Source organism: Oncorhynchus kisutch, linkage group LG15, assembly GCF_002021735.2.
Source record: "Oncorhynchus kisutch isolate 150728-3 linkage group LG15, Okis_V2, whole genome shotgun sequence".
Taxonomy (NCBI): domain Eukaryota; kingdom Metazoa; phylum Chordata; class Actinopteri; order Salmoniformes; family Salmonidae; genus Oncorhynchus; species Oncorhynchus kisutch.
Genome location: NC_034188.2, coordinates 28905060 through 28931273, shown reverse-complemented (window position 1 = coordinate 28931273; position 26214 = coordinate 28905060). Strand labels below are relative to the sequence as shown.

General features: G+C 46.2%; 3 protein-coding genes across 6 annotated transcripts; 2 read left to right on the top strand and 1 right to left on the bottom strand.

The window, feature by feature from the left end:
- Positions 1-208: 208 nt before the first annotated feature.
- On the top strand, positions 209-6005 carry LOC116353593 (uncharacterized). Of its 2 annotated transcripts, none has more exons than XM_031790028.1 (3): positions 209-355; positions 606-1709; positions 1825-6005. In XM_031790028.1, exons 1-3 carry the CDS (start codon positions 223-225, stop codon positions 4377-4379), a joined length of 3792 nt encoding a protein of 1263 aa, XP_031645888.1. In that variant the 5' UTR covers positions 209-222; the 3' UTR covers positions 4380-6005. The 2 variants fall into 2 exon arrangements, with proteins under 2 accessions (XP_031645888.1, XP_031645887.1); XM_031790027.1 differs by having other exon boundaries at positions 209-412.
- A 7043-nt stretch (positions 6006-13048) lies between these two features.
- On the bottom strand, positions 13049-19138 carry LOC109905100 (solute carrier family 25 member 51-like). 2 transcript variants are annotated; one of them, XM_020502274.2, is made up of 2 exons: positions 18736-19138; positions 13049-15808 (listed from the first exon to the last, which is right to left on the bottom strand). In XM_020502274.2, the coding sequence occupies exon 2, from the start codon at positions 15717-15719 to the stop codon at positions 14796-14798; it is 924 nt and encodes a 307-aa protein (XP_020357863.1). In that variant the 5' UTR covers positions 15720-15808; positions 18736-19138; the 3' UTR covers positions 13049-14795. The 2 variants fall into 2 exon arrangements, with proteins under 2 accessions (XP_020357863.1, XP_020357864.1); XM_020502275.2 differs by lacking the exon at positions 18736-19138 and adding an exon at positions 16343-16866.
- An 81-nt stretch (positions 19139-19219) lies between these two features.
- On the top strand, positions 19220-26179 carry ints10 (integrator complex subunit 10). Of its 2 annotated transcripts, XM_020502272.2 has the most exons (18): positions 19220-19761; positions 19942-20009; positions 20097-20200; positions 20298-20437; positions 20526-20607; positions 20723-20878; positions 21934-22108; positions 22282-22451; positions 22628-22767; positions 22846-22999; positions 23112-23194; positions 23314-23466; positions 23560-23668; positions 23751-23830; positions 23947-24109; positions 24276-24369; positions 24726-24794; positions 25342-26179. In XM_020502272.2, the coding sequence occupies exons 1-18, from the start codon at positions 19633-19635 to the stop codon at positions 25496-25498; spliced, it is 2226 nt and encodes a 741-aa protein (XP_020357861.1). In that variant the 5' UTR covers positions 19220-19632; the 3' UTR covers positions 25499-26179. The 2 variants fall into 2 exon arrangements, with proteins under 2 accessions (XP_020357861.1, XP_020357862.1); XM_020502273.2 differs by lacking the exon at positions 24726-24794 and having other exon boundaries at positions 19356-19761.
- Positions 26180-26214: the final 35 nt, after the last annotated feature.

Here is a 26214-nt window from a genome sequence, read left to right as displayed (position 1 = left end):
TCATCTCTCTCTCTCTCTCATCCCCCCTCTCTCTCTCTCTCATCTCTCTCTCTCTCTCTCTCCCTCTCACCCCCCCCTCTCTCTCACCCCCCCCTCTCTCTCTCTCTCTCTCATCCCCCCCCCCCCCCTCTCTCTCTCACCCCCCCTGTCTCTCTCTCTCACCCCCCCCCCCCCCCCCCCTCTCTCTCATCCCCCCTCTCGCTCCAGCCTTTTGCCTTACTGATGGACTCTCTGGCAGCCAAAGACCTGGCGTGTCTACTGGGGGGCTACTGCAAGCTCCTGGTGGACCCCAGAGTGTGTGTGTTCCGTCTGGGACGCCCCAAGGTCCGGGTTCACAGGATACCTGCTGAGGAAGGTGTGTGTGAAGGGAAGTTCGCCGTTATAGAGGGAGTGTGCTATGAATCGCTGACAAGTGAGCATAAATGTTTAACTATAGTTTTTCATTTTTGGCATTGATCATACCATTTTTGAGGGTGTTGATACGTGGATATCAGCCTGTATGGATAGTAGATACTAATGTCTTAATTTGAGACTACTAATTTACATAGTAAACTATATTATGCAACTGAGACATTTTTGTATTTATTTTTTGTTGTCATTTCCAGGCTATGTGTCCCGCTGCTGTAGTGACTCCAATGACTCTTCAGATGAGGACTACCCTGCCGAGCCTCCGCCAACGCACACCCGCAAACGCCACGCACCCGCCAGCAAAGACAGGGAGGGGTGGAGGAGAGAAAAGGAGGAGCAGAGAGGAGCAGAGGGAAAGAAAGAAAGAGCTGAAAAAGAAGACAAAGATAAGCATGAGGTGAAGATCATTGTGACGTCAGAGAAGGACATGGAAGTTGAGGAGGAGGACGGAAGAGAAGATGGAGGAAGAGAGATACATCTAGGAGGTAACGCCAATGAAGGAAGAGTGGAACAGGACATGGTACTGGACACTAACTGGTATCACACAGACCCACGGGTTAACAGTAGCTTCTCCAGCCTGTCCAGTGGCTCTTTGAGTGCTGCCTTGGAGGAAAGCGGTGTCGCAGCCAGGGGAGAGGACCCAGCCAAGGCCTCCTCTCGTGTGGACGCCCTGCGTGAGGACAGCCCCTCTCGCCATTCCAAACAGCCGACTCGGGGGATCGCCACACTGGATGTCCACCATCCATTCCTCCTGGAGGTCACAGCTCCCTCTCCACAGCGCCAGAGAGAGGGCGCCGCCGGCAGCACGGCCTCCGCACCCGTACGCCCCACCAACCTGAGTTACCGTAGCAACGATAGCTCGTGTCTTTGCTTCGCCGAGCTTTCCCAAGGCAGCTACCTCCCTAGCCCCCCCGAGGCCACCAGCGACGAGGAGGAGACGGAGGAAGTTGAGGATGACGATGATGAGGAGGAACTGAGACGGCTTTCTAAGATACCCAGTCAGATAGACCTGCGCCTCATCGACAAGATCTGCGCCCGGTCTAACAAAACTGCTTCCAACAACAAGTTAGACATCCCCAGAATCATCCCCAACCTCACCTCCTGTGAAAAGAGGACTGTTTGTAGCTCTGCCCACAAAGGGGAGGAGCGTCTATCAATTCACTCTGGAGATTCCGAGCCTTTCCTAACGCCGTCCCCTAATCCTCCTCCTCCTATTGCTAGGGAAAGTGCTTCGGAGTCAGATGATGAGTTCTTCGATGCCCAGGAGCGGTTCACTCCTCCAGTTCCTTCTGATGGTACAGGTGGGTTGTTGACATGACCTTCACTGACAGACTAACTGTTTAAATGTGTTAAAGTTTGATTTCTGTCACCCTATTAACACCCCTGTCGCTCTCTCTCTTTCTCTCTCTCACACAGAAAACAGTTTGGATGCGACTGACAATAAGAGGCACATTAAACGCTGGACTGGCACAGGGAACGGACTGCCAGTGGTACCAGAGATGGAGCCTCCCTCACCCCTCAAAAAGAAGCACTCCTCCCCTGACCACAAGAAACAGCAGGAGACCCAACGAGACCCAAAGCCCCATTCAAACCAGGCTTCCACTCAGAGGGTTGATGCCAAGACCAAGCCTCCACCATTGGCCCCCAAGCCCCAGCTACCCATAAAACCTGAACTGGCCCCCAAGCCCCAGATGGGCCCCCAGAGGTCTCCCCAGCGCGGCAGTCCATACTCCCATTGTAACGGAGATGCTGGTGGGGGCCATGCGGGCCTGCTGGAGGTAGACACCATGGAACCAGACACCATGGAGTTTAAATCAGTCACCTCGGGAGCGGGGGGGCCTCCGCTCGCCTCCCCCCTCATCACGGCGGTACGGAAGAGCCAGCAACCCCCTGCCGGTCCACAGGGTGTGGAGAACGGGCCTAAGATGGAGAACAGTTCTAAGCAAGAGAACGGTTCTAAGAACGGGACTCATCACGCGCTTCCTAAGGACCGTGTTCTGGTCACTGCTGACAACAGGAGAGCTGATGTTGAAACTAAAACAAACAGGGTTACCCTGCTGAAGGGAGAGGTCAGAACGGGGGTTGGGGTGGACCTCCCGAAAAATCTGCCAAGCCTGTCCCCCATTCCACATTCTGCTTCAGGAGATGAGATCAGGTTGAGCCTGGCCACCCCTCCACCACTCTCTCCCAAACCCTCCCCTCCTTCTCTCCATCCCCTATCAGTCCTCCCCATCCCGGTCTCACCAAATGAGAAAGGGGGGACGTGTCCGCCGAGCGGCCTCCACCCCTGGGTTAGTTGCAACGGGAGCAATCAGACCGGGAGGAGGGTCTCTCTGAGTCACGAGAACTTGTCGCCCAAAAATACAGACGCCCCCCTCAGCCTGACCACCTCCCTCACCACCTCCTCTAAAGGGACAGCGGGAGACCCAGAGAGCACAGGAAGGTCAGGGTCAGACTTGAGGGTCAGTTCTTCCAGCCTGGGGGGCCGTCTGCCTACCTCAGCCCTGAGAGGGAGGATCCAGGCCCTGCCTTGGTACATGACCCGCTCGCAGGAGATCCTGGGCACCCTGGACCACTCTTCCACCAGCTCCGTCAACGGGGATGTCACGTCCGGCTATGGCTCCGGTCTGTCAGTCAGCGGAGCCTCTGAGGTCAGCAAGGTCACTGCCCAGGCAACAGTTGGAGAGACTGCAGGGGGAAAAGGGAAGAAGGAAGTGGTGGAGGATGGAGCCGAGGTTGTCATAGCAACCATCAAAGAGTTCCAGGAAGTGACTCCGCGTGCGAAGGAGGCCAACGGGAATAGCGGGTCGCACCCCAACCTGTCCCTGAGAGAAAACGGCGCACACGTCTCAGAACCCTACGGATTCCTGGGGTCCTGCAAGTCAGAGCAGCCTCAGTCCAGACCCCACTCAGAGGTGGGGTTAGGGGGCGGTTCAGGCCCGCCCCTAGAGGGGGACTCTCTGGAGCACACCCCTCCCCCAGCCCACCGTGAGGCGTGCGGCTGCCGCACCGTCTACGCCAACTGCTTCAGCGGTGACGTGGAGGACGGCTGTGGCTTCGACGAGGAGCTCACCATCTACGAGTTCTCCAAACGCACGCGCCCCAAACCAGCCCATTCTACACCCCTGGCCTCCCCCACCTCCCCCATCCCCTCCCCCAACATCCTGTCCCTGCTGAGAGACACCCCTCGCCCCCTCTCCACCCTCTCCACCACCTCCTCAGAGCTCAGCCCACTCCTGTCCCGCCCTGTCTCCCCCACGCCCCCCATCGGCTCCCTGCGTTCCCTCACCAACAAGCACTATGGGGGGCTGAAAGGGGGCTTCGTTTCCCTGAGACAGGACATCAATCAGCTCCTACTGGTCCTGGCTGGGCCATCACCATCATCAGAACCTTCCAAAACAGATCAGGATGAGGGTGGAGAAGGGGGACCCAACCCAGCCCAAGAAGAGGGTCCAACCGCGTGCTGTGGAGGTGCAAGTCCTCCGCCCATGACGGAGCCTGAGAGGAATTTACTCCAGGCGGAGGCACGGCGGTTGGCAACAGGGTGCCAACGTGCCACACGTGTGGGCTGGGCTCCAGAGGAGGCGCTTCGTTCCTTATCCAACAGTTTCAGTGCCCTGGTGCAGCTCTCCGCAGCCTGCCTGAGAACACACCCCTGTCCTGGATGTGATGTCTGCCGCAACGGGGGTCAGATCCAGAGCACTGATGATGATGGGGGCCAGGAGGAGGCTCTGGACAAGCTGAAGGAGATCGTAGGGCTGTACAGGGAGTTTGTTGGGGCTGTGGAGACTGCTGGAGCCGGGTCTGGGTCCAGCAGTGGGACGGGGTCTGGGGATGGACAGGGAGAGGGCGAAGGGGTGAGGCTACTGGCCAAACGGTGCACGGTGCTCATCTCTTCCGTCTTTTCGCTAACACAGCTGTTCAGGACGCACTCGCCGGACTTGCCAGGTCACACGCCTCTCAACTTTTGACCTCTGAACTTTTAAAACTCCTTCTCGCTACCAGGACTAAGGTGAAGCAGTACAGTACATACACACCTGTACAGTAAGTGCCATGCACACGCACACACACATACACACACACGCGCACACACACACACACCTACCAAACACATCCTTAAATGATGAAAATAACCTCTTCCACTGACTGCCATTACTGCTAGGTCTCCTGATGGACTCATCTGGACTATGCATTTGTACATAGGTATTTTATAACTAACTATCTATCTTCTTATTGTATACTGTATGTATGAATTATGTATGTACGTATTTATGTATGTATTCATTTCTATGACTGTTTGCGCCATGGTCCTTGCTGGTGTAAGACCTTATTGATGTTGTAGTTTCTTCTACCTCCCTCCACCTTCTGTTTCTCCTCTGGGCTGGTGTCTGCTTTAGCTGCTTCAATGATTCTTCCTCCTCTGGGCTGGTGTCTGCTTTAGCTGCTTCAATGATTCTTCCTCCTCTGGGCTGGTGTCTGCTTTAGCTGCTTCAATGATTCTTCCTCCTCTGGGCTGGTGTCTGCTTTAGCTGCTTCAATGATTCTTCCTCCTCTGGGCTGGTGTCTGCTTTAGCTGCTTCAATGATTCTTCGGATCCAGTTAAAGGTGCAATCTGTAACTTAGATGTTTCTATTGGGAACTCTAGGAAAAAGTACAACTAGCATGTTATGCGAAGACCCACCCCTTCCGTTTACAATCAAATGAAGGGGGAGCACTATTGGCCGTAAAATAAATAAACAGATTGCACCTTTAAGAAGAGAAATGAACCATGTGAAAGCTATCTATTTCTGTTCCATTCCTGGCTCCTGACTGACTACTTGTGTGCGAATGCTTGAATGGAGAAAACACTCAATAACCCAAATGCTTATATGCAGTAATTATACAGTATATCAACTTTGAATCCAAAGGATACATATATTTTTCTGGGGTGCATTGCATGGATGGGGGAATAGTGGAAAGGATATTCATTTGGTATTTTGTAAAAAGGTTTTGACACGGCACAAGGAAGGCTGACTGTTAAAACCTACTAAATGTAGCATCGATCCAAAGGCATTTAACACTGAGCCACAATTTGTACTATTTTACTACTTGCCCATGTTTAGCTCTGCAGACGGGCGGACTGACTGATTCGGTTTGTACCAGACCCGTAGATAGATATACATCTATGTTTGTGTTAGTTTGAGTCTATCTGTCCTTCCTTGGTTTATGGCTATGCAAACATAACCACTACTTCCCTGTTCTCCCACATATCATTCTCTGTTACATTTGTGTTAACATTAAAGACAAGAATACCTGCATATGTTTTATAGTCTTTGTTCCTGGAAATATAGAGAGGGCTTCCATGTATTATACTGGAGTGTCTGGACTATGATTACGGGTATGTCCAGGATTGCAATGTTCTGCAACGTTGCACGTAATCGGATGCAACATATCTCATCAGTGGCTTCTAACCTGATGTGTTGTGGGTAAAATGCAGAGCTGTTCTGTGACTTGGAAACTGTTCACAACTCACTGATCCTGGACAGAGCCCCGGTCAAGAGTCTGTAAACATATTCAATCTGAACTTTGACTAAATAAATGGGTGTTTTGCCTTTCGTTTGATGAGACACACAGCTATTTGATTAACGCTATCATTCTCCTCCTTTTTGTTCAAACTAAACACATTTGCCTGTAGCATCAGATTCAAACAAGTTCCAATAATAAGTATTTAAGATTATCGACACTACAGTTGAAGTCGGAAGTTTACATACACTTAGGTTGGAGTCATTAAAACTTGTTTTTCAACCACTCCACACATTTCTTGTTAACAAACTATAGTTTTGGCAAGTCGGTTAGGACATCTACTTTGTTCATCACACAAGTAATTTTTCCAACAACTGTTTACAGACAGATTATTTAATTTATAATTCACTGTATCACAATTCCAGTGGGTCAGAAGTTTACATACACTAAATTGACTGTGCCTTTAAACAGCTTGGAAAATTGCAGAAAAGTATGTAATGGCTTTAGAAGCTTCTGATAGGCTAAAGGACATAATTTGAGTCAATTGGAGGTGTACCTGTGGATGTATTTCAAGGCCTACATTCAAACTCAGTGCCTCTGCTTGACATCATGAGAAAATCAAAAGAAATCAGCCATGACCTCAGAAAAAAATTGTAGACCTCCACAAGTCTGGATCATCCTTGGGAGCAATTTCCAAACGCCTGAAGGTACCACGTTCATCTGTACAAACAATAGTACGCAAGTATAAACACCATGGGACCACGCAGCCATCATACCTCTCAGGAAGGAGATGCATTCTGTTTCCTAGAGATTAACGTACTTTGGTGCGAAAAGTGCAAATCAATCCCAGAACAACAGCAAAGGACCTTGTGAAGATGCTGGAGGAAACAGGTACAACAGTATCTATATCCACAGTAAAGTGAGTCCTATATCAACATAACCTGAAAGGCCGCTCAGCAAGGAAGAAGCCACTGCTCCAAACCCGTCATAAAAAAGCCAGACTACGGTTTGCAACTGCACATGGGGAGGCTTGCAAGCCGAAGAACACCATCCCAACCGTGGGATGCACAGGGGTGACAGCATCATGTTGTGGGTGTGCTTTGCTGCAGGAGGGACTGGTGCACTTCACAAAATAGATGGCGTCATGAGGAAGGAAATGATGTGGATATATTGAAGCAACATCTCAAGAGATCAGTCCAGAAGTTAAAGCTTGGTCGCAAATGGGCCTTCCAAATGGACAATGACCCCAAGCATACTTGCCATTTTTCCTATTTTGTTGCATTACAACCTGTAATTTAAATGGATTTTTATTTGGATTTCATGTAATCGACATACACAAAATAGTCCAAATTGGTGAAGTGAGATGAAAAGAATTACTAAAACAAACAAAAAAACTGAAAAGTGGTGCATGTATATGCTAAGTTATAAATCCCCTAATTAAGATCTGGTGCAACCAATTACCTTCGCAAGTCACATAATTAGTTTAATAAAGTTCACCTGTGTGCAATCTAAGTGTCACATGATCTCAGTATATATACACCTGTTCTGAAAGGCCCCAGAGTCTGCAACAATACTAGGCAAGGGACACCACCAATCAAGCGGCACCACGAAGACCAAGGAGCCAAAATGGTCAGGGACAAAGTTGTGGAGAAGTAGAGATCAGGGTTGGGTTATAAAAAAATATCTGAAACTTTGAACATCCCATGGATAGTGGTTAGAGTGGTTAGAGCGTTGGACTAGTAACCGAAAGGTTGCAAGATCAAATCCCCAAGCTGACAAGGTAAAAATATGTTGTTCTGCCCCTGAACAAGGCAGTTAACCCACTGTTCCTAGGCCATCATTGAAAATAAGAATTTGTTCATAACTGACTTGCCTAGTTAAATAAAGGTCAAATAAAAAAATAATAATAAAATGGAAAGAATATGGCACCACAACAAACCTGCCAAGAGAGGGCCTCCCATCAAAACCCACAGACCAGGCAAGGAGGGCATTAATGAGATAGGCAACAAAGAGACCAAGGATAACCCTGAAGGAGCTGCAAAGCTCCACAGCGGAGATTGGAGTACCACTTTAAGCCGCACACTCCACAGAGCTGGGCTTTACGGTAGAGTGGCCAGAAAAAAATCCATTGCTTAAAGAAAAAAATAAGCAAACACATTTGGTGTTCACCAAAAGGCACGTGGGAGACTCCCCAAACATATGGAAGAAGGTACTCTGGTCAGATGAGACTAAAATTGAGCTTTTTGACCATCAAGGAAAACGCTATGTCTGGCGCAAACCCAAAGCCTCTCATCACCCCGATAACAACATCCCCACAGTGAAGCATGGTGGTGGCAGCATCATGCTGTGGGGAAGTTTTTCCATCGGCAGGGACTGGGAAACTGGTCAGAATTGAAGGAATGATGGATGGCGCTAAATACAGGGAAATTCTTGAGGGAAATCTGTTTCAGTCTTCCATAGATTTGAGACTGGGACGAAGGTTCACCTTCCAGCAGGACAATGACCCTAAGCATACTGCTAAAGCAACACTCGGGAGGTTTAAGGGGAAAGATTTAAATGCCTTGGAATGGCCTAGTCAAAGCCCAGACCTCAATCCAATTGAGAATCTGTGGTATGACTTAAAGATTGCCGTGCACCAGTGGAACCCATCCAACTTGAAGGAGCTGGGGCAGTTTTGCCTTGAAGAATGGGCAAAAATCACAGTGGCTAGATGTGCCAAGCTTATAGAGACATACCCCAAGAGACTTGCAGCTGTAAATTGCTGCAAAATGTCAATATTTATGCACGCTCAAGTTAGATTTTTTTTTGTCTTAATTCTTGTTTGTTTCAAAATAAAAAATATTTTGTATCTTCAAAGTGGTAGGCATGTTGTGTAAATGACACAATCACCCCCAAAATCGATTTGAATTCCAGGTTGTAAGGCAACAAAATAGGAAAAATGCCAAGGGGGTGAATACTTTCGCAAGCCACTGTAACGATCTCGATGGTTTGGCTCAGCTTGGTTTATCCAAAGTGCTGCCCACCGACATGACTTAGGAACAGAAATGTTGACCTGACATTGAACCCTGGGGTAAATATTTGTAGCAGTACTTGTGAACAGGGCTTGTCACAATACTGAGCTTTCTTCCATCATCCCTTTAACATGAGTCATCACTTACCAAGAATGACTGTGTAAGAAAAAACAATAGAGTGGAAACTAAGCAAGCTAATGAAAATCCACCTCTGAATATGTGTAAAAGTCACACTGCACTTTCCTACTTAGTCCTGATTAGTGAACGACAAAAGGCCTTTCAGTAGCAATCTACAGGGGGAAGCCCTAGCTGAACTGTCTGGGGCACATCTGTGCCTTCTGCCCGGTCCATCTCTCTCTCCAGACCAAAGTCCCCATGTCACATTGCCCTTAATCTGATCGTTATCTTCCAACGTCTGACTTCTTAACCCAGCAATCAGATCAAGGCCCTCACATAGCCATAATAACCAGCCCTGTGGCTTGGCTTGACAGTTGTCCTCATTTCCCCAGTCGCAGGCTGTACCAGTAAGAGTGTTTGGTTGGTGTTACCGTTTCGGGTGAGGGCTAATGTCTTGTGGACATATTCTGCCTGTAAATGGAAGTGACATACTGTCGCGAGAATTTTACTTCTGGGTAGTGGAGATTAGGGGAACGGCAAAATGTTTCTTGCCCTGAAATTGCCATAATACCATAACATGTAGACATACCTTTTATTGTGTTAGAGTTATATGGACATACAATGAAAGTGTGTTTTGAGTAGTATGCATGGAAAAACTTCCTGTGTGGTTTGTCAATAGGGATTAGCTGGTCGTTTCGGTAAGAACAAGGTGAACAGTAACAGTGAGTAATGACTGAACCGAAAATGGAAGATCTGAAGCTCAAGTTCACAATGGTAATGTTGACTCACTCACACCCAAATGATGACACACATACACAACGGTTTTAGAAGCATTTCTAGAAATCCTTTATATAAAACGTGGGTGTCTTCTTATAAAAAATGTTATTTGACTAAATTGTTAATTACACTACATGACCAAACGTATGTGGACACGTGCTCGTCGACCTTCTCATTCTAAAATCATGGGTATTAATATGGAGTTGCTCCCCTCCTTTTCTGCTACAACAGCCTCCACTCTTCTGGGAAGGCTTTCCACTAGATGTTGGAACATTGCTGAAGCGACTTGCTTCTATTCAGCCACAAGAGCATCTGGGAGGTCAGGCACTGGTGTTGGGCGATTAGGCATGGCTCGTAGTCGGCATTCCAATTCATCCCAATGGTGTTCGATGGGGTTGAGGTCAGGGCTTTGTGCAGGCCAGTCAGGTTCTTCCACACCAATCTCAACAAACCATTTCTGTATGAACCTCACTTTGTGCACGGGGGCACTGCCAGATGGTAGTGTGATTCATCACTCCAGAGAACGCGTTTCCACTGCTCCAGAGTCCAACAGTGGCAAGCTTTACACCACTCCAGCTGACACTTAGCATTGCGCATGGTAATCTTAGGCATGTTTTTAATTTTTAATTTGACCTTTATTTAACCAGGCAAGTCAGTTAAGAACACATTCTTATTTTCAATGACGGCCTGGGAACAGTGGGTTAACTGCCTGTTCAGGGGCAGAATGACAGATTTGTACCTGGTCAGCTCGGGGGTTTGAACTCGCAACCTTCCGGTTACTAGTCCAACGCTCTAACCACTAGGCTACGCTGCCGCCCCATGTGTGTGGCTAATCAGCCATGGAAACCCATTTCATGAAGCTCCCGACGAACAGTTCTTGTACTGACATTGCTTCCAGAGGCAGTTATTCCACATTTTGTTGTGTTACAGCCTGAATTCAAATTTGATTAAATAATGTTTTTTTTCTCACCCATCTACACACAATTCCCCATAATGACAAATTAAAAACATGTTTTTGGGACATTTCTGCAAATTGATTGAAAATTAAATACAAACATACTTAATTTACATAAATATTCACACCCCTGAGTCAATACATGGGAGAGTCTTTCTGGGTAAGTTTCTAAGGGCTTTGCACACCTGGATTGTACACTATTTGAATTATTATTTTCTAAATTCTTCTAGCGCTGTCAAATTGGTTATTAATCATTGCTAGATAACCATTTTAGTCTTGCCATAGAATTTCTAGCAGATTTAAGTGAAAACTAACTCAGCCAACATTCATTGTTTTCTTGGTAAGCAAATCCAGTGTAGATTTGGCCTTGTATTTTAGGTTATTGTCCTGCTGAAAGGTGAATTAATCTCCCAGTGTCTGGTGGAAAGCAGATTGCAAGCATAACCATAACATGATGCAGCCACCACTATGCTTGAAAATATGGAGAATGGTACTCAGTAATAATGTGTTGTATTGGATTTGCCCCAAACATAACACTTTGTATTCAGGACAAAAGATCATTGCTTTGCCACATTTTTTAAAGTATTACTTTAATGCCTTGCTGCAAACAGGATGGCTGTTTTGGAAAATGTGTTTTCTCTACAGGTTTCCTTCTTTTCACTGTCAATTAGGTTCGTATTGTGGAGTAATTAAAATGTTGATCCATCCTCAGTTTTATCCTATCACAGCCAATAAACTCTGTAACTGTTTTAAAGTCATCATTGGCCTTATGGTGAAATTTAGCAGTTTTCTTCCTCTCCGGCAACTTTGTTAGGAAAGACGTCTGTATCAATTAAACAGCCATCACTATCACATTAGAGGCTGATGACTATAGGCATAAACTAGAAATCACTGCCCACTTTAAGGAATAGAACACTAGTCACTTGAATAATGTTTACATATCTGGCATTACTCATCTCATGTATAAACGGTATTCTATACTATGGTATCTTAGTCACTTAATGTTTACATATCTGGCATTACTCATCTCATGTATAAACGGTATTCTATACTATGGTATCTTAGTCACTTAATAATGTTTACATATCTGGCATTACTCATCTCATGTATAAACGGTATTCTATACTATGGTATCTTAGTCACTTAATAATGTTTACATATCTGGCATTACTCATCTCATGTATAAACGGTATTCTATACTATGGTATCTTAGTCACTTAATAATGTTTACATATCTGGCATTTCCCATCTTATATGTAAACTCAACAAAAAAAAGAAACGTCCTCACTGTCAACTGTAAATATTAGTATGAACATAAGATTCAACAACTGAGACATAAACTGAACAAGTTCCACAGACATGTGACTAACAGAAATTGAATAATGTGTCTCTGAACAAAGGGCGGGGGGTCAAAATCAAAAGTAACTGTCAGTAGCTGGTGTGGCCACCAGCTGTATTAAGTACTGCAGTGCATCTCCTCCTCGTGGACTGCACCAGATTTGCCCGTTCTTGCTGTGAGATGTTACCCCACTCTTCCACCAAGGCACCTGCAAGTTCCCTGGACACAAGAAAATTCTGAAAAAGTGAAGGGGTGTGAATACTTTCTGAAGGGACTGTATATAGTGCATCTTCACAATATGATTGAACGTCATGACTTGTTTTTGATTGGGGAAAAAATGACAGATTATTCACAAATTGACCAAAAAAAAGAGTATGCTTTCTCTTTCAGTCTTTCAGACATTTTAACTGTTCATTTTCAATGCTTGCTGGCTTGGTTAGCAGCGCACATACTTGTACCTTCAAAGCTAGAAAACTGTACTGATCTTATTCAGCGCTTAGAATTGTTGTTGAAAATACAGAAGGCATATAGACGGCGAGGGGGTCAAAGTAAATGGCAGATTTCACTTTCTGTGCCACAACACTACTCCCTATCCCTTTTCTCATTTTCATCTGCATTCAGTCTCCCTCATACTAGTTCTCACACACTCCTCCAGTGCTCTCTTTCTAGCCCAGTCTCAATCCCCTAGCAGCATGCCTTCCCTATTCTGGCCTGTCATACTCAGTGTGGGCTGCTGCATGGCGACTGCCTCTACTGAAGCTTAACATTGGAGCCCATTATGTCAACAGGGGTTATAGGCAGAGAGGTGTGCACAAGTGTTCAGCAGTAAGAATGGAGAGAAAGAGAGAGCAAGGGAAAAATACATATGGAGAGAAACAAGTGTGTAAATGAAGGATTACATCAAGAGATGGAAGTATAAATTGATAGGCAAAACGTGTGTGTTCCTGTATTGTTCGTGTGAATTTTTTATTATTATTTTTTCAGTCTATTTCATGAAGGACTAGAAGTTATGGGTAACAAGTACATTTTAATTATACTTAAACTAATGGGTACTTGTCAACACTTTGACAGACAAACATTACAAGTAGCACTTCGGGAATATGCTAATTAAACACACATTTGACAAACATTTTCAAGATTTGCTTAGATTGGATGACATAACAATGAAGCACTTCCCTAGTCCAGTTCCCCTGTGCTTCTAAGCTACTGCTTTTTCCAATCATCTTTCAAGTAAAAGAGCACTATAGAGAGCAAAAGTAACAACGGATATTGGTAGGCACTAACTCAGGCTTTGTCCAACGAACCATGGCAATGGCAAAATTTAGTTTTTGTAGGGTTTTTGGATAAAGGTCTGTGATATACACAGGCTTAGGAGATTTGTAATTTTGTTCTATAGGATAATCTTCATCAGCTAATGTCACTTGTTAATTTTGACGCATTTATTTAATTTAAAAAAGCAGTCTTCATAATTCATAAAGGTCCTGTTAACTGACTGATATTATTGCATAGAACACAACGTATAAGATCTTCTAAGCCTGTGTAAAATGCTGACCTTATTTTCGGCGTTTATCCCCAAACCATATTCATTCCCCATTCATTTTCCCTATAGGAATGGCTCAACGAACCAGAGGTAACTAATTTCCGTGTTTTAGGACTACAAGCTGGCGAGCGCTATACCTACAGGACAAACAGTTAGGATCGTACGCCGCAAGCCGCTAGGATCGTACGCCGCAAGCCGCTAGGGTCGCACGCCGCTAGGATCGTACGCCGCAAGCCGCTAGGGGTCAAACGCCGCAAGGATCGTACGCCGCAAGCCGCCAGGGTCGTACACCACAGAGGGTCGAATCTGAGCATAATCCAAGATGACCGACATGGTAAATAGCAGAGCTCACAGTCAGAGAATCAGAGCAGGGAAAGCAGGGGTTGAAGGGACTAATAACCAATGCACACAGAAACACTGGTCAATACAATGAACAGTTCTTTAAGAGGTGCTCTTGGTCACTGAAAAGGCTTACCCCCTGTCAAACTGCCTCTGAAACTTTGTTGGGTAGCACATCAGACTACAATGGGAAAGGTACTTACATGTCAATAATTTGTCAAATCCATTTCAATTGATACATTTATAAAAATTAAAAAAAGATTGAAGGCTTTCGTTGGACCCAGACCTCTCACTTTGATACTGTGACTTTAAACAAGTGGCAATTCATCTCACACTGACCGGATGGCCATTGTCAGTAGAGAAACTTCACCTTTCAGATACCCTCTGTCCTCTTCTGCTTGCCATAGACACTTACCCCCCCACATAAACTATCTGGACCTTTTTGGGTGGGCAGTGGGCACATCAGTTTCAAGTGCCAAACACAAGAGACAGCATCAATTAAAAAACCAGATAGAGCAACACCTCGCCTCTCCCCTATTTGACAGAGATAGTTTGTGTGTATGCATTGATATAAATGCTATATATAAGTGCCTTTTTTTAATGTAGTTCTATCCTTGAGCTTTTCTTGTCTATTGATGTTCTATACGGACCCCAGGAAGAATAGCTGCTGCTTGTGCAACAGCTAATGGCGATCCAATAAAACAAAAATTGCATTCATCCTCACCCTCAAACACTTACGCAAGTCTTGCATTTTTTCTCTCGCTCCCCCTTTCTACACCTCCCCCTCTTTCTATCCCCCGTTCAGTATCAGAACACTTTGAGCAGCAGCTCGTATGTGGCGTTGATGATGCCCCAGGAGAGAAGAGAGCGGTGGTAGTTGAGGTGGGCCCCTCTGAACAGCATGGCCACGCTGCCGCCTCTCTCCCGCCAAACCGTCATTAACACCTCCCCACAGGGCCGGAACGCGCCCCCAACTTGGGACTGGGCACGGGACTTCACCACGTTCAGCGGGTAGAACATGATCCCCAGCGCCGCCCCCAGCACCCCTCCACACACAAAGTCATTGACCAGGTGGCCGGTCCGGCTGGAGGCTTCAGGGAGCTGCTCCTTGATGGGCCCGCGGAGCCCGAAGAACAGCATGTTACTGGGACCGTTTCTTATTAAGACTGGCACCAGGCCGCGGTAGCACTCCTTCACACCGTACTCTCTTAGGAGAGTCCGGAAGGTGTGGCCCGTGTTGTGGAAGCGGCCGTGGTGCCGGTGGTCCTGGAGGAGAGTCTGCACCCGCTCAAACGGCATCAGGGCAGCCTCTGCCGTGCCCGCCAGTGCAGCTGCGAAGCTACGCGTCACTAGCTCAGGAATGCCGCTGCCTGTGGACAACTGGTCCAGTAAGACATGGGAGAAGTCCTCGTACAGGCCGAACATGATGGCTACCGTGGTGGTCTTCTGCAGAAGAGGAGGGAGCAGTCCCCTGTAGAGATTCCTCATCCCGTCCCGTTGGAGCTGCCCGACGGCCTCTCTGGCCCGCACACCGTGCAGCTGCTGCCTGAACAGAACTTTCTGGATGGGGAATGTCACCATGATGTTGGTGAAGGCAGCTATGGAACCACACGCATAGTGTTTCCCTCGAGGGGTGAGAGCTGCCCCCAAACCCCTGCCAGATAGCAGGGAGACCCCACTTTTACCAAGGGAGCCCTGGGGCTGTGATGTGCGGGCTGACTCTGGGTCCATGGTGGTAACACCATGGGAGGTGAGACACACCCTGAGCCTACGCCACAAACATCACCGCTGGGGAGACGACCTCTTGGATGATTTTCAACCTGTGGGAGGGAATAAAAACATTTCTTAAACTGAAAATCCACATATTTAACATGCAATATTATCTATTGATGATGAAACTGTGTGAATGGAAGCTTCCTGTTCATCTCAGCAAAACATGCCATGGCTTTAATAACATTGTAAATGGATGGTCAACCAGTCTGCAAAACTTCCTCATGCATAGTGGAGAAGGATTGTGTGACAACGAGGCTTGTATCCAGAAGGCATCAGGTTCTGCAATGCGGTAGGACCAATGGCTGTATATATGAATGGATAAAGCCATCAATCACTTGACACCATTCATTCCAATGTGAAAATTTGGCTTCAATGCGATATTGAGTTAAGTCGGTTACGATGGCGTCTCATGGAGACATAACATTCACAGTTTGAGCTACGCCAGGAAGTGACATTGCAGGCTAGCCCCCTCTCATTGAGTAACTCAAGTTGAAGGCCGACCGGGATACGGCAGGCTGCCATTAGCAACTAAATTATAACTTCTGTGTGAGATTTTAAAATAAAAAGGTTCAAGGACATACATCTGGTGTATTAGAAGCATATCCTTCACTGCCAACATATCCTGGTGTATCCTTCACTGCCTGCAGTACCGCATTCGGCCTTCAACTGCAGTTGCTTCATTGAGAGGTGGCAGTTATTCTCTCCTGGGTAGGACTGGTGTTGATACGAATATTCTACAAAACAATGACCAGGTTGCCAATGTAAGAAGGATCTTGTGTAAGCAGGTTTGGTATTGCAGTCCAGTGCACCACGAACTAACACAATCCAGTTAAGTGCTGCTGCCTCTATTGAAGTTTGCCACCGTTAACACCTCAGTGATAAGAATTATTGCATAACACTTGGGTCTAATGTACAAGGGTTCTTAGACAAAAGGTGCTATTTGGTCATCAGAAGGGGATTCAAATCAATGACGTGTATATATACACACATATAAATCATTTATACATCTGCCTAGATGTTATGCAGCCAGTTGTCTTGAAAACACAAGGTCCTACACACAGAGCATGCTCTAAATACACAAAAGTATGTGGACACCCCTTCAAATTAGTGGGTTTGGCCATGTCAGCCACACCTGTTGCTGACAGTTGTGTAACATTGAGCACAAAGCCATGCAATCTCCATAGACAAACATTGGCAGTAGAATGGCCTTACTGATGAGCTCAGTTACTTTCAACATGGCACAGTCAAAGGATGCCACCTTTCCAACAAGTCAGTTCGTCAAATTTCTGCCCCGGTCAACTGCAAGTGTTGTCACTGCGAAGTGGAAACGTCTAGGAGCAACAACGGCTCAGCTGCGAAATGGCAGGCCACGCAAGCTCACAGAACAGAACCGCCGAGGGCTGTAGCACGTAAAAATCGTCTGTCCACGGTTGTAACACTCACTACCGAGTTCCAAACTGCCTCTGGAAGCAACGTCAGCACAAGAACTGTTCGTCAGGAGCATAAGATCACAATGCCAAGCATCGGCTGGAGTGGTGTAAAGCTCACCACCATTGGACTCTGGAGCGATGAATCACACTTCACCATCTAGCAGTCCGACGGACAAATTTGGGTTTGGCGGATGCCAAGAGAACACTACCTGCCCCAATGCATAGTGCCAACTAAAGTTTGGTGTAGGAGGAATAATGGTTTGGGGCTGTTTTTCCTGGTTCGGACTAGGCCCCTTAGTTTCAGTGAAGAGAACAGAAATCTTAACACTACAGCATACACTACAACATTCTAGACAAGTCTGTTCTTCCAACTTTGTGGCAACAGTCTGGGGAAGGCCCTTTCCTGTTTCAGCATGACAATGCCCCCAGTGCACAAAGCGAGTCCCCACAGCAATGTTCCAACATCTATCACAAAGCGAGTTGGGGGGGGGGGGGGGGGGGGGACAACTTCATATTAATGCCCATGATTTAACAATGAAATGTTCAATGAGCAGGTGTCCACATACATTTGGTCATGTAGTGTAGGTCAGAGGGTGATAGAAGTGTCACTGAAGGGTCATTAGAGGTCAAGTTGTCACCTTGTACAAATGAACTGTCCTGAACCTGGTTGCCGAGTCTGATCCAGACACCGTAAATAACAGGTCTGATCATTGTACTCTTGCTAAAGGATCTTGGGTAACGCCTTCTAGGAACTCCCAATTTGCTTGCCAATGCTGTCATGGATAAGCTATGGAACGCAACTTCCAAATTATGCACACAAAGTTGAAAGACATGCTCAAATCTGAGTTGTAATCTATCATAATGTATAATTTCCAAAGATTACACACTTGCACAATCCAAACTTGATTATTCTGAATTAGTTTACGAACTCCAAAGCACAGGACAAAACTGTCTGCTAAATGGGTCTTCCTGTTCAGAACGGTAGAATAAAATGCTAAATGATTGGTGAACGGGTTTCCATTGACCAACGTTAGACAACACAGGTACTAAGTCAGATTCCATAGCCACAAAGTCGTTTTGGTCCTAATTTAAGGTTGTGGTTAGGCATGTGGTTAATTAAGGTTGGGTTTAACATGAAATGTTAATTAGAGAAATTGTGGAAATGGGCGGAGTTTATCGATAATTATGACTGGTTGTGTTAACCAGGTGAAAGGAGTGTCGCTAAACTAACAAGCCAGTTAGCTAGCTAACATCAATTTGAGGGCCCTTTACTTGCCAGTGACATGGCTAATCTTGACAGTCAAGATTTCATTAGCAAGCTATTGTTACTAACAGCCTTTTGACTCTGCTAGCTACAGTTTGCAGGCCTTGTGCTAGCGAGTTAACGTTAGCTAGCATGTTGCACTACTGTGTCAAAGCTGACAACTTGACTTGATTTTAAACCACACAAGCTGTCGTGGTAAACGTAAAAAAAAATGAAAATGAAAAAGTTCATTATAATACTATATTTAAAAACTATGTCCCTCGTATCCAACTTTACTTGCCGCGTTAACTCCAGCCGTTGCCTTTTGCCTTGCCACGAAGAATCCGTAATTTTACCACAAAAAAATATCTTATTTTAGGTCGTACAGTCTGCTGTGTCGATCGCAGATGGGATTGTGGTGAAACAGGCAGGAAGGAAAACCAATAGCGATGCAGATAGCGGGCATTCCCTACGGCGCATGCGCAAATAAAACATGTTTGAATTTATTTTCCACCACAGTTTTTGGTGGAAAGTTTCAGCCTATTCCTGTTGGTTCTCTTGAAACAGGTTTACAATGTATATTTGACAAAATAACATTTGCACCTCGAATGGATTCTATTTTGAGGGTTAACTCCGTGACTAGAATTGAGTGGCGCAGCGGTCTAGGCACTGCATCTCAGTGCAAGATGCGTCACTAGAGTCCCTGGTTCGAAACCAGGCTGTATCACATCTGGCTGTAATTGGGAGTCCCATAAGTCTGCGCAAAATTAGCCCTGCGTCGTTCGGGTTTGGCCGGGGTAGGCCGTAATTGTAAATACAAATGTGTTCTTAACTGACTTGCTAGTTAAATAAAGGTCACATTATTATTATTATTATTATTATTATTTAAATAAAGCCTCGTGCTTTTTATGATGTTTATTTTGCAGTAACGCATTTTACTCAAGATTCACCCTTCATTTTATGTGTGCAATATTCTGTCATTGCACCAGGTGGCAGCATTTACCTGGAAATACGATCCCTCGAGCCTAATGACATCACATCTGCGACTGCAAGTCGTGATGTCATCAAAAGGTTGCCATTGAGCGGAGCGATAAACAAATAACCCAGTTTCAACAATAGGAAATTCATATTTTGGTTTGTTTATGTCTGATAACCGCACTAACCCTGTACCTCACGGAATTCAATAATACAAGCAAATATGTCAGCACAAAAGGACTGCGAGTTTTTAGTGAAACGGGCTCGGGATCTAGTGTCCGAGGACCCGTGTGCAGCCAAGGCTTGGCTGATAACCGCTCGAACCCTCTATCCCACGGACTTCAATATTCAGGTAAGCTGCGTCAAGTAAATGACATTGAAACGGACTAAACTCGGATTTGACAAATTACTAACGAGCCATTTGGAACACATGTAGTAGTCAAGCTAGTCTCTGTCAAGAGGTCTGGTCCTTGGCTTTGTAGCATAAAGGCTGGAATGGAATGTCACATTGATTGGTCTCTTGTCTTGACAGCACGAGATGTACACCATTGAGAGAAATGCAGAGAAGACTGCTTCAGCGGGCAGACTGCTGTATGATATGTGAGTGAAAGTTCTTATCTCGCTACTTCTGCACACAGTACTGTTGATGACTGGTGTAACTGATGTTATGTGTGCTGTGTCCTTCAGGTTCATCAATTTCCCTGATCAGCCTGTTGTGTGGCGGGAGATTACTGTCATCACAGCTGCCCTGCGGAGTGACTGTCAGGACAAACAGGCTCAGTTCCTACGAGGTGAGGACTGTGTGTGTGTGTTAGATCTACATGAGATCTTTCCTGATTGGGTGAAATGTTAGAAGTGTTAACACTGTATTGTGTATGTTGACTGTAGGTCTGTTTGAAACCCTGCCCGGCCCAGTGCAGTGTGAGGTGCTGCTGAAGGCCACAGAACAATGCTTCAACACTCTGGAGAAGGCTGAGATGCTTCTGTTACTGCTCAGGCGCTTCCCAGAGTCTGTGGTCCAACATGGGGTACGTAACCTCTCACCTCTGACCTTCAACACCGTGTTCAATAACACAGAATGATTTATCTGTAGCTTTGTTTGCACTCGCATTCTAGGTCAACTTGGGAGATTCCCTATTGGAGGCGGAGACGGCTGAAAAACTGGAGACACCTGTCAACTGTTTCAGGAAGCTGTTTGGTGAGAGATTTCTCTGAATCAGATGATCGAAACCTAGAACGTTTTGACCTCAAAAGATGACAAATGTAAAGTAACTATATATGCATTCTATGTTACTTTTCTTCCTCTCTCACAGTGTGTGACGTTCTCCCGTTGATCATAAACAACGTGGACATGCGTCTGCCTGCCAGTCTGCTGCTGAAGTACATGCTGAAAGCAGCAGAGTTCTACATCGGTTATGTCACGCGGGGCCCGTCTGCTGACGGACAGCTGCAGGGCAAAGCCCTAAACGGTAGCTGAGTACTATTTATAATATCTGCATTTGATCTCATTTATTTCTCATTGCATGCCACCTCCACATTGCTACTACTTGCATGCCACCTCCACATTGCTACTACTTGCATGCCACCTCCACATTGCTACTACTTGCATGCCACCTCCACATTGCTACTACTTGCATGCCACCTCCACATTGCTACTACTTGCATGCCACCTCCACATTGCTACTACTTGCATGCCACCTCCACATTGCTACTACTTGCATGCCACCTCCACATTGCTACTACTTGCATGCCACCTCCACATTGCTACTACTTGCATGCCACCTCCACATTGCTACTACTTGCATGCCACCTCCACATTGCTACTACTTGCATGCCACCTCCACATTGCTACTACTTGCATGCCACCTCCACATTGCTACTACTTGCATGCCACCTCCACATTGCTACTACTTGCATGCCACCTCCACATTGCTACTACTTGCATGCCACCTCCACATTGCTACTACTTGCATGCCACCTCCACATTGCTACTACTTGCATGCCACCTCCACATTGCTACTACTTGCATGCCACCTCCACATTGCTACTACTTGCATGCCACCTCCACATTGCTACTACTTGCATGCCACCTCCACATTGCTACTACTTGCATGCCACCTCCACATTGCTACTACTTGCATGCCACCTCCACATTGCTACTACTTGCATGCCACCTCCACATTGCTACTACTTGCATGCCACCTCCACATTGCTACTACTTGCATGCCACCTCCACATTGCTACTACTTGCATGCCACCTCCACATTGCTACTACTTGCATGCCACCTCCACATTGCTACTACTTGCATGCCACCTCCACATTGCTACTACTTGCATGCCACCTCCACATTGCTACTACTTGCATGCCACCTCCACATTGCTACTACTTGCATGCCATCAGCTAGTTTTATGATTTTTGTCCTCAATTTCTCCCTCCTTTCTGCACGTTTGCTTACACTTTCCATTTTCACGTGTTTCACAGTCCAATGACGTTGCCCTGTACTCATCTTCTCCCTTCTCTCAGGCTCTCAGGAGGGTGGTGGGCTGAAGTCTCCCAGTGTGTCTCGGGGGTCCCAGCGCTATGTGATTGAGGGGCTGTCAGAGAAGTCGTCGTTGGTGGCTGAGCCTTGGGAGAGACTGCTGGATATCCTGGCAGTGGTGGGGGCTCGTTGCGAGTGGCAGGGGGACAAGGGACAGAGGTAGGAGCACAGATGATCTCCCAGTATGTGTGTGTAACTGAAGTGAATGTGTGTGTGTGTTTACTTATGAGTGTGAGTGGTTAGCCTATACATACTCTATGCATGTGTTTGTTTTGCAGGATAATGCTGGGTGTTAAAGTGTGTGCATCACTCTTTACGTGTGTGTTTTGTAGGGGCTACGTGGAGATGCTGCAGTGGGTTAAGGAGCTGTGTTGCTACCTGCCCAGTCTAGAGGGAGAGACCAGGTCACGGTGCTGCAGTCAGGTGGTCATCTGTGCCTCGCTGGTCCTCTTCCGCAGTGCCTACCTCTACGTCTCAGCTGTACAGCCTGCTCTGTTTCACGGTCAGTCTCTCCCCCTGTGTGTTCATATGTATTTGTATTCACATGACTGTGGAAATGTCAATTTTGTCCTTTGAGCGTTGGTCTTGTGGAGATTCTGTTTGAGGGTCTCTCCTTAGTTTACAGTGAGGTTGTTTGTGTGTTGCGTCTGTGTATTCATTTGTGTGTGTGTGTTGCAGGTGTGAATGCGTTGGCCTCTGGGTCGTGGATACTGCTGGAGGACCTGAGCTCAGTGTACAGTGAGGTAGAACTGGAGAGAGGAGCAGGGAAACACGCTCACAAGAAACGCAAACTGGCCGACGGCCGCGAGAAGACCATGGTGAGAGGATAGATGGGAAGTCTTTGTGGACTGTGTGTGTGTGTACATGCTCATGCATGTATTTGGGTGTTTCTTCAGAGCTCAGATGATGACGAGGGCCTGGGGAAGGGGCGTGGCCGGAACATCATGGTCAACAAAACAGAGATGCCCGGGTGGGCAGAGACTCTGGAGAGCTTCCGTTTGGCCAGGGAGAGCTGGGATCTCCTCCAGTCCCACGACAGCCTGGGGACCGGTACGCCCTCCAAATACAGCCCCCAGCTCCAAACTGCGTGCTCTCTAAATGCATGTCCTGTCTAAGCAAATGTTTGTCGTTCTGATTAAATGTTTTCACACCCATTCTCCAGAATTCAACAAGATCTGTTCCTCCTGGAAGACAGACAACTGGCTGTGGTTCAGAATATTCTTCACAGATATGATCATATACCAGGTAAACATAAATAATGATCATTGTTCGTTAGGAGTTCATCTGTGTTTTGTATGTACATGTTTGTCTGTGTATGTCCACGGATGTGTGTTCAATGCCAGTGTGTGTGTCCTCTCCCCCAGGGTCATTACCGTAAGGCCTTGTCCAGCCTACTCCAGATGTCTGGGTTTCAGCAGCCTCAGCCTGGACAGAGCTCTCCAGGACAGGGTAACCTGGAGCACCACAGGACCCTTATACAGCAGGCCTCCTGCCACTACGCACTGGGAGAGTACAGGGTGGGTATGCACATACAGAGAGCTCATACAGAAACATGCATACAACCAGAGAGAGATTGCATCACTGTTTCTCTGTGTCTCCGTCTGTATCAGATGGCGTGTGAAAAGTTACTTGATGTAGTTGGTGGGCTGGTACCCCAAAACCAGGATCCCGTCAAGAACACTGACGAATCGGGCAAAGCCAGAAACAAGCCCAGGAAAGGTAAGGTTCACTGTGTGTGAGATATCTTCAAATGTCTTTGTTTTATGTCCATGCTTACAATGCGGTGTGTTTTTGTTGCTAGGCAATGATCTGAGGCTGCTGCCCTGTACGAGTAAAACGATTCTGCCATTCTGTCTTCAGCTGATGTTCGCCTGTTTCAAGGTACCTCAACACTGCCCTTACAAATAAGGCTAAACACAGAACTATTTTGATAAGGGTCTGCAGGTTTTAATTCCCCTTAAACTCAAATAACCTATTTTTAATTTTCATCCAATCAGCTTCGTGCCTTCACGGACAGCCGAGACGACCTCTCCTTGGGTCACGTGGTGGTGCTCCTGCAACATGATTGGCCACAGGGCGAGTCTTTGTTCCTGAAAGCCATTGATAAGATCTGTCAGCAGGGCAGCTTCCAGTATGAGAACTTCTTCAACTACGTCACCAGTATCCTTATCAGACAGTATAGCTAAAACAATATATATATTTTTTTTTATATATATCTAAAACAATCCAAGACTAACGAGTTGGTTGAGCAGATATGAGAACGACTGGGGATTGCAGACACTTTTTAGCTTTTTGTCTCTCTGTTGTTTGACTTTAACTCGTTCAGATATTGATATGCTGGAGGAGTTTGCATACCTGCGCACTACGGAGGGGGGGCGGGTCCAGCTGGAACTACTGCCCAATCAGGGAATGTTAATCAAGTAAGCCCCTCCCACTGGCAGATGCTTATGTATTGTACGCAGTCATGCTCACATAGATGTAGCGAATAGCAGCTCAGCTGTCAGGCGTTATGTTGAGAAAGGGTTAGAGGTACAAAGCGCTGTCTATCTAAGGTCGGGAAAAAAGTTGTTTAGGTTGTTTGAATGCAACCACTCTCAGTGCGAGTTGAGGAGTAGAATGAGGTTGCCTCTAGACACTGATCTATGATCAGTTTCAAGCTTCCTCTTAATGTTAAACGTAAAGATTTTTAGAGGGTAAGCTGATCCTAGATTTGTGCCTAAGGGCAACTTCTAACCCGGAGCGTGAGTTGATGAATGTTGGTGTTTACTGTCCTCAGGAACCCTAGTCCCGCCCTGGGTGGGGAGTTAAACACCCTGCTGCTACCTGGGGTGCAGACAACCGACAGGTACCCCTGCCCACCACCCCTACCCCAAACACTCTCTCCATCCCTCTGCCCCAAACCTCATTTTGGTTTTCGGTCTGTCGTTTTCATCGAGTCCTTGTCGTGTTTTATTTTTGAGAAGGCGTTTGACCCATTGCATCCGTTTATGTGGTCGTTACTGATGTTTTTAAAGCCAATTTTGGTTGTATTTTTCATATCTGTAGTTGTCATTGCATTAGTGAACATTCACGTTTGACTATGTGTTACTGTTTTTGATGTTGTTCAATCTTCCCCGTCTAAATTTTGCCTGGTTGGTAGATACCCTATACTCTCATTCCATCTCAAAACTATGAATACTGTATTTGGGGAAACATGTTGTTTCCTTGATGTTGTGTCATTTTATGTTTTATCGTTGATAAATTGGTGTTTTCAACTGTTACTGTAGAGGTTTGGAGAAAAATGAACATTATCAAATGTCTGATTTCTAAAATTATGAACATGTGTTTTTCTATGAAAATGCTAGAAATGGTTTCTTTCTCACACCCATTGTCTGGCTTCCTCTGCCCTGTAGGCACCACACGGTGACGCGTGGCATCACTAAAGGGGTGAAGGAGGACTTCCGTCTGGCCATGGAGAGACAGGTGTCACGCTGCGGGGAGAACCTGTACACTGTCCTCCACCGCTTCTGTGTCAACGAGAAGATCATCATCATCCAGTCCCTGCCCTGATCTGACGCCTAACCTCTGACCCCTTCACCTTTAAACCTCGGACATCTGACTTTTGAACCTGTTGAGACCAGGAGCCCAGGCTTATGGGTCTAATGTCCACAGTGAAAGCCTGGTCTTCCTTGCAGCTTGTGTGCCCAGAAGACCATTGTCGTCTTCCATCAGACCTGACAAATTAACTTCTGACCCCTGAACAGCCTCTATGACCAAATAACACACGTAATTAGAAAGAGGCAAATTCATTGTTTTCCTCTTTCAAGGTTTTATTTATGGTGCTATTTTCATGAGGGTACAATATTGGACACTTTTTGTGCTTGCCTTAAACTTAGATGGCTACTTTCAGAGGATGTACTTTCAGAGAAGGTTCTGTACTTGGGGAGCATACTGTTTCTGAGGATACTAAACAGGTATTGGTGGTGTATAGTGTGTCTGTATTTGCTGTCTAGTGTGTCTTTCATTGGCTATCTTGATACATTTAGTTTACTTTGCCTAGTTGGATCATTTTGTGAAGCTGATGAAAAAAATCTGAGGTTCCAAATCATTCTGAGATTGTTGTAAAAGTGACAAACGTGAGCTTGATATTGTTAGATAACGTTTTATTGTTTTTCCTTTTTAGAAAGCTGTAGTAAAATAGATGTTAGTTTATATGAATTCTCCATTAAACCTGACTGGTTGGAAACAACAGTTCTTTCTTGATTTCTCCACCACTGCAGTGCAGC

Bases quoted from the DNA above. Each gene is read 5' to 3' on its own strand.
- LOC109905100 (XM_020502274.2), bottom strand. From the start codon at position 15,719: ATGGACCCAGAGTCAGCCCGCACATCACAGCCCCAGGGCTCCCTTGGT.
- ints10 (XM_020502272.2), top strand. From the start codon at position 19,633: ATGTCAGCACAAAAGGACTGCGAGTTTTTAGTGAAACGGGCTCGGGAT. The intron at 22,768-22,845 runs GTGAGAGGATAG...GTGTTTCTTCAG, and splicing joins ACGGCCGCGAGAAGACCATG to AGCTCAGATGATGACGAGGG. The intron at 24,110-24,275 runs GTATCCTTATCA...TAACTCGTTCAG, and splicing joins CTTCTTCAACTACGTCACCA to ATATTGATATGCTGGAGGAG.
- LOC116353593 (XM_031790027.1), top strand. From the start codon at position 223: ATGGACTCTCTGGCAGCCAAAGACCTGGCGTGTCTACTGGGGGGCTAC. The intron at 413-605 runs GTGAGCATAAAT...TGTCATTTCCAG, and splicing joins GTGCTATGAATCGCTGACAA to GCTATGTGTCCCGCTGCTGT. The intron at 1,710-1,824 runs GTGGGTTGTTGA...TCTCTCACACAG, and splicing joins AGTTCCTTCTGATGGTACAG to AAAACAGTTTGGATGCGACT.